This window comes from Zalophus californianus, chromosome 12 (assembly GCF_009762305.2).
Source record: "Zalophus californianus isolate mZalCal1 chromosome 12, mZalCal1.pri.v2, whole genome shotgun sequence".
Taxonomy (NCBI): domain Eukaryota; kingdom Metazoa; phylum Chordata; class Mammalia; order Carnivora; family Otariidae; genus Zalophus; species Zalophus californianus.
The window spans coordinates 89,868,837-89,881,007 of record NC_045606.1 but is presented as its reverse complement, the minus strand read 5'-3'; the positions used below and the strand labels follow the sequence as shown (position 1 = coordinate 89,881,007).

The following is a 12,171-nucleotide window of genomic DNA, read 5'->3' as shown; positions in this document are numbered from 1 at the left end:
AAACGACACAGTGGGCAGGGGTGAAAGGCCCACTTTCAAGGCTGTGTCTGGTTGTATTTCCTGGAAATCCTGCAGATTTTTGCCCTTACACAATGTACAACAGGGAAGTACAAAAGCCGATGGTATAATGAGAAAAATAACGATCTGATCTAGTTAGGGTTTTTGTTTGTTTGCTTTCTTTTGATGGTGGGAAAAGGGAAAGGTAAAGGGGAAAGAGCATTTATTATGTTGCAATTCTCCAAATAAAACTGTAACAAAAGAATAATAGATGCTTAACACTCTGGAGCCCATTTCTACATCCTGTTTTGATTCTCTTTCTTCACTTCTCCATTGTGTGATGTCTATTTCCTTATGTTTAAGTCTCCGTGTTAGCTTGTAACCGTGGCATTTCATCCTTGTATGGACACACAGGAACAACAACAACAACAACAAAAAAAAAAAAAAGGGAAAAAAAGGAGCGAGGTTATTCTTCTTGTGCAGAGATAAAATTGTAGATTCAGAAGCCCTTCTTCAAGAGAGTACAAGAAAGCGTAGATTGTCCCTTCAATCCACTACTCCAACATGTCTTTTTCAGGGTCTCATTGCTCCTAAACTGACAGGGTTTATAAGGTGCAGGTTTCTCAAACCGGAGCATCGGCGTGACAAAAGTGTCACTGTTAGGCTCCTTAATTGCACATTCCATAATAAGACTATAAAGTGCAATGGCAGAGATTTTTTAAAACTGGGAGCTCTTTTATCCCTTTTCTTTTTCCCAAGCTCCCCTCACCACCTGCCTTCTCTACAAAGATGTTTTACCTCGTAGCGCCTATGTTCTTATAATGGCACATGAGAAGATGTTTAAAGGTCTTCTTGAAGGTGGCGTTACAAAGTGCATAGCACGCGGGGTTGATCGTGCTGTTGATGTAGCAGAGCCAATAACCAATTGTCCACACTGTGTTGGGGATGCAGGGTGCACAGAAGGTGTTAATGAGCACCATGACATTGTATGGGGCCCAAGTGATGATGAAAGCCAACAGAATAGCCAAGATTGTCCTGGTCACTTTCTTCTCCCGGGAGGGAGGAGGCTTCTTTTTGGCGGGCTGCTTCGTCATCTTCACAATCTTGCGAGCTACAATATTCTGCTTTTCATCTCCATTCTGACCTGCAGAACCAACGAGCTCCACGGTGGTATTAGTTGGGGTACATGAGTCACCTTTTTGGGTCTTGGTGACAATTCTGATGCATGTTTGCTTAGAGTTCTCATCTTTGGAATGGCCCAGGGAAGTGGACACTGTGTTCTCATCCTGGGTGACTTCATCATCTCTCATGTTAGAGGCGACGGCACTGACTGAGGTGGAATCGTTGGAGCTCTCTTTCTCCTCTCCCTGGACACAGTTTTCGGTCACCGCATCCCTGGGGGCTTTGCCATTCTGGATTTTGTTGTGCTCCAGGCCATCGTCACTGCCGGCCATGTTGTTGTTGTTTGGCTTCACTATCCGGCCTTGTACCAGACTGGGAGAAACTGGGTCTTGGTTGGCCACAGGCTCCTTCTTGTCCTTCTTTATCCTGCTCTTGCTGGCTCGGGATATGTGCCAGTATAACACGGTCATGATGATCACAGGCAAATAGAAGGCTGCAATGGCAGTACCGAAGGTGACAGCAGCGTTGGAGAAAAACTGAATGTAGCATTCCCCATCCTCCACAGTTCTCACCCCCACGATGAACTGCCAGAAGAGAATGGCCGGGGCCCAGAGGATAAAGGAGAGGACCCAGGCAGCTGCAATCATCATACCTGCCATTTTCGTGGTCCGCTTGACTGGGTAGGTGAGCGGTTTTGTGACACAGAAGTACCTGTCAAAGCTGATAATGAGCAGATTCATCACTGATGCATTGCTGACCACATAGTCCAGGGCGAGCCAAAGGTCACATACCACAGGTCCCAAAGGCCAGTAGCCAATCACAGTGTAGAGGGTGTACAAGTTCATGGAGAAAACACCAATGATGAGGTCAGCACAGGCCAAGCTGAACAAAAAGTAATTGTTGACGGTCTGGAGGTGGCGGTTGACTTTAATGGAGACCATGACCAGAATGTTCCCAATGATGGTCACCAAACTGAGGGATCCAGCCACAAGGACAATAAACACCACTTCAAATGTCTTATAAGGACTGGTCAGAGCCAGGCCACTGTTAGAGGAGTTTGTTGAGTTATTCATTTTGTGTTCTCTAATCAGTAGCCAAGTAGCCAAATACACATTCAAACCTGCAGGGAAACAGAATAAAATTAACAAATATAATATAACCATTGCGTTAAGATATATCAGCTTTCTTCCTTTTGAACCACAGTTTTTTCTCCAAAATATTCATTCCTTCCCCTCTATGTTTATTGTGCCTATCTGCCCCGATTCCCCACATAAAAGACAAAGACATTAACTGGAGGGTTCAAAAAATCCTTTCAGGCTGGCAGTGTATTTGAAATCTGATAATATTTTGAATATGTCCATATCTAGATATGATTATCTGTCTGTGTATCAGTCAATTTAACTGAGTATACTAGTTTTTAAAGTTTTTTAAAGATTTTATTTATTTATTTAGAGAGAACATGAGTCGGGGGGAGAAGGGCAGAGGAAGAGAAGAGAGAGAAGCTCAAGCAGACCCTGGGTTGAGCGCAAAGCCTGATGTGGAGCTCGATCTCATGACCCTGAGCTCGAGCCGAAATCAAGAGTCGGGTGTTTAACTGAGTTACCCAGGCGCCCCTGAGTATACTATTGATGAATTAAACTGAATGAACTAAAGTTACACCTAAGACTTTCCAAAGCATCAAGAGGTTTCTGGTATGTACATAAAAATTAATAAGCCGATGGGAGGAAGAAAGCATAAAACTTAAAATATTGAGTATGTGACTTTTATAGTCAATAGCACCTTTCCACTTGGAAGCTTTAAGCCTTTTTCATAATGATACTGATATCGATACTAACAAAGATAATAATAATTCATTAGCCAATACCCTTCCCCCAAAGACTATTTTTTTCCTCTGATCTCCATTTTACGCTTAAGAGTTAGCATCATATAGCTAGCATTTCCAATATTCTATGCCCTGCAAAAGAAGTTATTTATTAAATGCATATTGACAATGATTATGTGAATTTTCTGAATGTTTTACTTTTCAAGTCACTACCAAATTTATTATTCTGCTGTTCTTCCTGCCAAACCTGATGCAGTCAGGCTAGGATTTATATTTGTTTGTCAGAAGAAGGAACTGAAGCCCAGAAAGAGTCAGTAATTTATATAAGGTCACATATCGAGTCAATCACAGAGATAAGACTATGAACAAACCTCAGTTTGCTCGAGAATTTACTCATTCACTTTGTCCTCACATACCTACTGAGCAACTTCTCTGTATTAGGCATTTGCTATAGGCTGGGTATTCAGTGATGATTAAGACAAGATCCCTGCATGGGAGATCTATGTGCTCTGGTGGCAGCCATGGGTTGCCAAAGAAGCATTTATGAAACTTGAGTGTCCTCTCTGCTGCCAAACCCTGCTGAGTTTCAATAAAAACATAATTATCATTTTTCAGACAATATCGCCCAAGTCTGGTGACAGACTGCATATAGGAAGTTCTATTTCAGCTATAGATACAAATGTGCACAGAGGTCTACTCAGGGATGTTCATTCAGAAATGTTATAGCAAAAAAAAAAAAAAAAACACCCTAGAAATACTAAAACGACTCACCAACAGAGGATTAGTTAAATATATTATGGAATACTCTTACTATAGGATAGTATGCAGCTGTTAAAACAAAGAAGCAGATACATGTGTTCTGGCATTGTTGTGGAAAATTACAGTTAGAAGATGATATGATCAAAGCAAGACTCATAATATTATAGAATAGAGTTCTACTTAAGCAGAAAGGTGATTACAAATATGATACAAATCTGTAGGTCTTGAGGAAACACTGAAGAGTTTACTCAAGGAAATGATGTTAATGAAGTGCAACTTACCATTTTGCCTTCCAAAATCATACATGAGGTGTCAGTTACCACGCAGAGAAAAAGGGTCTTACAAAGTGTCCTTTACTTTTGACATCAGATGCTTCAGAATACCGCCCAATGCGTCCATTATGAATATATCCATTTATAATTAAACAAAATGCAGATTTCCAGGCTCACCCCAGACCTCCGGATTCAGAACAGTAAGCCATGTTAGGAAACATTTCTAAAACCTCTCCTGTGTTATCTCTTTTAAAATTTGGTTCCTTATGTCTCAACCCCACCTCGTATACCACAACCTATTTCTCTGGTCTTGGTCCTCACCCATCACATAAACATTCCTAGTGTCTCTTGTGTATTACATTTAGGAGGAAACACTTTCTTCAATATTCTGTTCCTCACTGGGTATTATGAAGAGTTTGGTTTTATTAACGCGTAACACAATAGGCATCCACTGGAGATCTTGAAACGTATCCGCCAGGGACGCCTGGGTGGCTTAGTCGGTTAAGCATCTGCCTTTGGCTCAGGTCATGATCCCAGTGCCCTGGGATCGAGTCCCGCATCAGGCTCCTTGCTCAGCAGGGAGCCTGCTTCTCCCTCTGCCTGCAGCTCCCCCTGCTTGTACCCTTGCTCACTCTCTCTCGCTCACTCTCTCTTGCCCATGCTCTCTCTCTCTAACAAATAAATAAATCAGATCTTTAAAAAAAAAAGAAACGTATCCCCCAGCAGATAAGGGAGGACTACTGTAGTTAGTAGGCCTTACGTTTCCACGTCCATCCTCTGTTCATACCTTGACCCCTGGGACACTGATTGATACACTTATCTAGGATTTTTTTCCTCTTCCACTGGAAAAGCAGTGAATTTTGGCTTCTGAGTCTTCCTAGCTCTACCATCCAGCTTCCTGCCTCAAATGTAACTGGTGCTCAAAAATGTTTATCGAATCAAAACAGGATTAACAATTAGTATTATTAATTCAATCTCTACTTACCCAGGGGAATTTTTCCAATAACGTTTTTCTTTAACAGCACTTTTTTTTGGGTCATGATTCACACAGCTGTTTATTCATGAAATTTATTTGAACAAAGCAATCTCACTAATCCAATCATTGATTCCAATGATTCCTTATTAGCTAAGGTAACTGTAAGACAGAATCCTGACTTGCTTATAAGCTTGCTTTTGTAAGCAAGCTTACAATTCGTTAAATTCATTGACAGTTTTTTAATTGAGTTATATTTATGTTTCACAAATTGTTCATTTTAATAAATTCTGATTGAAAAACACCAAACATTTACTTTCTGAATGTCTGGTTTGACACTTCATTCTTCACATTCATTTTAATAAAATGTAGGACTATATTTATTTTCATTTTAAAAGCCTTCTGGTGACTTCCTCTGGAGAATAATGTATGAATATGACATTTTGTCAAAAAATAAACTAGTTTGATCTCTTGTTTTGTGGATTAAGAAAGGGTAAGAGTAAGTGATTTGTCCATAGTCGTCTGGCCTTTGCCATTGCTTGTGCTAAGAATAATACCTATTATTATTCTAAAACATCACACTAATATAGTGATGTATGATTCTATTTATTTGCTAGTTTGTTTTCCTCCTTCCTCCTTTTCCCCTCTTCTTGTTTACAATGAACATGCATTACATTTCAGCTAAAAAACAAACAAAAAACCCCAAAACAAAGAATCCAAAAAGCTAAAAGAAAATCCAGTCTTTGGACACTCAAACTTTTGTTATCTCATCTTATATTAACAATTCTAAAATGTAAACACATCCTATCACCCCCTTGATCTGAAGACAGAAGCTGAAGCCACAAAAGAGGCTGAAGTGATCACTCTCCGTTTCAAGGCTACTGAGCGAAAAGTCTGCCACTAAAATGAACATCCTTACCTTTGAGTTAGATACTCTTTCTCTGTTTCCCTTCTCCACTTGAGAATTATACTTTATCCATGTGAAATTGTTAAGCATTTGTATAATGGTGAACTATACCCAAAGGTTGCTAGCTAAGCCACATTCTATCTCGGGGACCTGGAGTTCTTACCCAGGTAGAACATAGCAAATTTATATAATAATATACTTCGTTGCTATCAATCTCCTCTAAATTCTTAGAGTTCTAATATTTGCTCGTTTATACTAAGGCCATATGTAAAAATGGAAAACATTTCACTCAGAGGCAAGCACAAATGTTTGAGGGATGGCGTTCCTGTCTCCCCATGTAATGAACAAGGTATGGAAGGCCCTGCAGCTCTTCTATTAAAGAAAACAGCGTCTTTTCATCACCCTCTTCCCACCTCTGCTGTTTACATACTGAAAAAGTTTTTGCTTCTGGTGCGGCATCGTAGGGTTTTATTAAAGCAAAAACTGTGACATCAGTGATGAAATAACATAATCACAACAATCACAACAGAGTAAACAATGAAGATGACCTTCAGGATTCAATAGATGACCTTCAGGATTCAGTATCTGAATATGGCACGTGTTTAACAACCCATTTGGTGTTTTACAATGTTAGCATATGACTAAGTTTTGAGACTATTATGGAAACTTATGAGAAAAACATTTTTCGGGCCTTAGTTTCTTTACTACTTGAGTTTCTATACATAGCAGCGAGGAATGCATCGTGGTTTAATATTATCCTTGCAAAGTTCCGAGTGCTAATCTCTGCTCTTAATTATTAGCTGTGAGAGTCTGATCATGTCACTAAACGTCCATGAACCTTAATTTTCTTTTTTTTCTCAAACAAGAATAATAATAACCCCATTTTTCTTCTGGAGCTGTGGGAAAGTTCAAAGTGAGATAATGTCTCTGAACCATGATCTATAAATGTTAACCTTAAGTAAGTGCCATTAATATTTAAATTGTTAAGTGGGTATGAATTAATCACTTTTCTTAATAGTTAACAGGAAACTGTGTGTGTGGGGGGTGAAGTAGACTAAGAGTGAAGAGATGTAGTGGGAATGGTAATACTAAATTATCTTTATCCATGATATTAAGTTATCAATAATATTAAATCATCTATGACAATATATTGACAATAATTAATAGGTATTGAGCACGTTGCTCTTCACAGCAACTCCTGAACAAAAGATCAAAGAATTAAATTATTTGAGATTCAAACCCCGAGTGCCTGACTCCAGATTCTGCTACAAATATTTATTGTTTGTCTGAGGAGCAATCTTACTTGGCAGCAAATGTGTGCCCCAAATATTTATTCCTCTAACCTGCCATGACTAAGCCTTTTACCCCAAATTCAAGTTGGGTCCTTGGTTTAGACAAAGGAGGATCATCGTGTCCAGGCTAAAACTGTGACTTTGGGCAAGAGCTGTTCATAGTAAGATACAGATTAGTAAGTAAGGTTCCTGATTATGTAAATGCATAACATTTAAGATTTAAAACATTTTCCTAAAAGCAATCACCGTAAAAATATGTCACCATGTGAATTAATATGTAACCTCTCCCTGAAGAATTCATATCAATTATATAGAAGTTCTACACAAAGAAGTTCAGTAACATTTTTTATGAAGTTACAGAAAGAATGCTAATTAAATTGATTTAAAAAATAAATTCTGATATGTATTTAGATACACAATGGAAATTAAATTAAAAAAATGGGATTTTCCCCACACTCTGCCTAAGCCAGGCAGCATGCTTGATATATAATGATATCTTCATAGATGCAACCACAGTATAATCAGCTAATCATAAATTTATCAACACATGAGTTCTAACCTAGGTGTTAGAATTTTCTGCATGTTATTTTATTTAATTATCACAATAACCTGTAAAGAATTATCGTCTTTTCCAGTTTTATAGATGACAATTAGAGAGCTGGCAAGTACTGAGGCCATGGTTCAAATTTAGGTATCTGACTCCACTATGTCACCCATGACAGGAAACTTGAATTAAAAAAAAAAAAAGTTTTCTAGAAGAATAAGAAAAGTCAGAAGAAAAACAGAGGTCCATGTTTGATAACTAGAATCCAGAGAGAAGATATATAGTTATACAACAAAATTTCAGAACAAGAAATCAAGAGGAAGTCACATGAAGTTGACTTTGTAATTGTTTATATTTATTTAACTTTTGTTTTTCAAATGTAATCTTGGTGTATATTACTTTTTATAGATTTCTAATTTCTGCTGCTATTTGAACACATTACCAAAAATGGCAGGGTGTTCTGAGTGTTCTCTGTCCATGTCTTTCACACTGAGCTCTGAGACGCAGCCTAACTGTTGAGCAGACACGAGGGATAAAATCATGAGCCTCACCAGGGTTGCCTGAATGTCCTTCAACGGATAAAGCAATAAGGCCCATGGCAGCTTTTTAAATTGTATGTATAAGGGCTAAACACGCAGTCTATTCTAAGATAATTAAAAGTTTACTTCAATAATATTATGCAGAGTTATGTAGCTTTCAGCACAAAATACTGCTACTACAGAAAACATGAAAACTGTAAGGATGAAACAATATAGTGTTCTAGAGAAACCTTAGACTCTCATTAGGAAGACTACCTACTACTGAGGAGCTAGTGGAGACATTCCCATCATCTCCTCTCTGCCTGAAGAATGAGATGTCGTCAGTTTACCCTGTGTTATCACCAGTTAGAAAGCAAATGGAGCTTATTTGTTTTTAATTTGTATATTTAAAAATAAATATATTGTATAATAATCTGATGAATGAGGTATTAACTATAAAAATTACCCTGACATCGGAGAGATGACCACTGGGGCATAGAGCCTTTGTTCTAGATCTTTTACACATTCAATTAACCCCACTAGTTTACAAATAGCATAGGCTTTGGGATTGTTCCTACATCAATGATCCATCATGCCTACCATGAATGGTGGTGGAGAGAAAAAGAAAGAAAGGCAACAGAAATCGGGAGAGATTTTAAGGAAGTCTGAGCAACAAAGTCCCCTTCTTTGTAGAAAGTTTCAATTTTGATACCAATGGAGTAGAGAACAGGTTTGCTTATATTATGATGACCCCTACAAATCTTGAATGTCTTTCAATTTTATCTACAAGTAAGGGAGAGTTCTGGCCTGGGGCTCGGCGGACAGTGCAGCTCTAATAGCTGAATACTGACATTCCACCCTCTGGTACTTTGACAACATCAGGCAGAAATGGAAGTAAATTTCTGCTTTTTTTCTTATTTGAATCAGGCTTCCCTGCCAAAGGACACATTACGAAGGGAGTACACATACCAAGAGATTTTTTCATGACTCCTGAATTTCACTATGTGGGGTGGGGGCCACTGGAGCAACAGGGGTCCTGCTCCAAACTGGGGTTAGCTCTGTTCTTTTTTTTAACATTCTAAAATACCACATTAAATTTCTGTTGTGAACAGATCTGCATCTGCCTTCAAGGGCTTCAGAGGATGGAAGTGAAGGAGGAATGAATGACCAAACAAAATTGAACACATTCTTGTCCAGAAGGAGCTTATACTCTCAGGGAGACACAAATTACTGATGGGGTTTCCAGCCACCGGAAACCACTCTGGGCCAATATAATGGTAAATGTCAAGACTCAGAATCTATGCAGGATGGTTGGTCAGATTGGGGTGAAAAAATCAGAAGGCTTCCTGGATACCTTTCCGAGTAGATCTATCGTTCCTCTCTTTCTCTTTTTCTTCTTCCCATCACTGTTTGTTTGTGTGTGACATTTATATATTATAATACATATATAAATATATATACATATAAATATATTATAATAAATATGTTATATAATATATGTAATATAAATATAACATATATAAATATGTATTTATATATGTTCTCAAGATTCTGCACTTATATTAAGTTTCTCAGAAAAGCTCATGGGGGGTGTTCACTCCAGGGCACTGAGCCTGTCAAGCTGTAGGTTCTGAGACACAGAGTAAGACTTAGCCGTGAACTCACCTACACTGGGTTTTTAATTCTATCTCAAAGGATATGTCAAAAGTATTTTGGAAGCAATGTGTAGAATTGTTCTCATTTAGAAAAGTTCAGCACAGAACGTCAGATTTCACTGGATATGCATGATGTAAAATATCTGAAAAAAGACCACCACTTAAAGCAAATTGCATTTATCAAGCTATCAAATCCTTAAGGTTTGTGCACTTCACTATATGTGAGTTGTACTTTTGTGAAAAAAAAAAGAAAAAATGTAAAAGCAAAGGGTAGAAAAAGAGTGAAAGTAGCAGAAACAGCAATCTGATCCCCACATCAGTACAAATACAAGAGAATTCATGAATTTTTCCAATGTAAAAACCTTAAAGAACTTTCAAGCCCTTATGACAATGTACACATGTTCACAATTTTGGCTGCCTGTCAAACCTACTATTCTTAGTGATGCTGGACAGACTTCCACTCCCTGTTCGCCAAACTATCTTTTCCGTTCTTAAAACACATCCTAAACAACACTTGCTCTAGAAATATGTCATGACTAAGAGGGAAGGAGACCTTACAGTGGTTGAACGAGTACCCTAGTCCTTGCCTTTGTGTCTGTGGCGCATTTTAGTTATTTTTTCCACACGATGTACCTCCTGCCAAAAAGAAAAAGAGGTCTGGACAACTCTAAACGAAACGCACTATGGAATAAACCATTCTTTTGACTTTTCAAAATGAAATTCCATCTGAGGAAGCACTGGAGCACCCTAGGAATCTGACCGAACTCAGTATCGATGACGAACGTAATCTCCTACATGGTGCTGACCCAACAGTGTGCTGTAGGGCCAACAGCTGCAAAGCTAGAGAAAGCCCCCGTCTAAAGGTTATTATGCCCTGACAAGGAGAGTGAAAGGAATATGGATACAACCCTCAGAGAGCTACTGAAAGTTGTTTATGATTAGGCAGCTGTATTTGAGTTGATGTCTGTGTCTTTCTCATCGTCTTGAGAAGTTGGAAATTTGTATAGTCGGCTTTTTAAAAATTTTGTTCTGTTTTTTTTTTCTCCCTAAAGTCAGCAGGCTGCTGGTTTAATAACTCTAAATTAGTTAATTCATTGCTTTGAATTAAACATGTGAATCAAATTTGCAGAGGAGTTGAGGCTTGTTATGACTCTGACAGAAAATTCTAGAATGAAAGCTGTTGTTCCAGAGAAGCTGAGCAATTGCAAACAATGCATTCCTTTGGATCCTTTTCAACGGCGCACGTGCCTTCCACTAAAAGCTGAGACAGAACACAAGGCAACATGGAACTTTGGATAGTAGGTCAAGGACAGTTTTGAAAAGAGAAGAATCAGTTTAGGGTCAGGGAGAATCTAAAAGGGTTGTAAGTTAATGTTTTTCCTCTGAAGAGTAGATTCAGATAGCTAAGAATTAATGGGACCAGAAATTGTGGAAAGATTAGGAGGCACACACAGAAGTTAATTTCTCTTCTGAGTACAAAAAAAAATGCAAATTTAAATGACACATCTTATAACAGGCAAGTAGAGAAAAAGACACTTGGTCATACTTAGGAATCTATATTTATTGTAAACATGTCTCTACTTAACGTTATATTGTTTAAGGGCAAAAAGGAAAAAAATCAATGCGTGTGTGGCTCTTTTCATAAAAATACACATATGAAAAATAAAGTGTCCTGCGTTTTATAGACACAATTTTCCTCTTTAAATAAATGTACCCCGTAAGCGTAAGCTTAACAGATAGAATCATTCTTCTGGTAGCAACACCCAGAATGTAGGTAGGTACGGAGTCCCAAGAAATGAATTCACCTTCATAAGGGTAAATCTGGGTTCTTCAGCTTTTCAATGACAGAAATGACACAGGCCTCATATGCCTGTGACTCACATCAGACTCTGTGACGCTATAAAAATAAAATAGTAATGAAGTGTAGAGGGTAATGCGCGGCAACCGTTTTAATTGTTTCCAGTCGAAAGACAAAATGATTGTTTCCTCGGAGTCTGATTGCAGCCTATTTCTAGAACGGAGCAAAATGACCACCGTGTTATCCCATGAAAACGTGAGAAATGAGAGCACAGAGAAGATTCAAGTCTTTACTAAATGATTTAATGGCAATGAGATGGGGACACACAAAAAGCTGCACCAACTCAGCAGAGATTTTTGTATCTAAAGCACTAATTTAGAGTTCAAGCAAGTTGGTCGGAGAGAATCAAGTTTTATGTGGTAAATCAGGACAGTCAATCCTTCTACCTGCTTGCAAGGAAACCGCTTTCCTGGTGGTAGCCACGGGAACTGCGCCATACTGAATGTCTGTAG

The 12,171-nt window shown here is 38.4% G+C and overlaps 1 protein-coding gene across 1 annotated transcript in view; it reads right to left on the bottom strand.

The window, feature by feature from the left end:
* Window positions 1–121: 121 nt before the first annotated feature.
* Window positions 122–12,171, bottom strand: part of CHRM2 (cholinergic receptor muscarinic 2) — a 369,062-nt gene continuing 357,012 nt past the window's right edge. Inside the window, exons 6-7 of the mRNA XM_027574639.2 lie at window positions 796–2,239; window positions 122–394 (exon numbers count right to left, since the gene is read on the bottom strand). Of these exons, the coding sequence (XP_027430440.1) occupies window positions 154–394; window positions 796–2,192 (1,638 nt within the window). The 5' untranslated portion in view covers window positions 2,193–2,239 and the 3' untranslated portion in view covers window positions 122–153. The remainder of the gene's footprint in view (window positions 395–795; window positions 2,240–12,171) is intronic.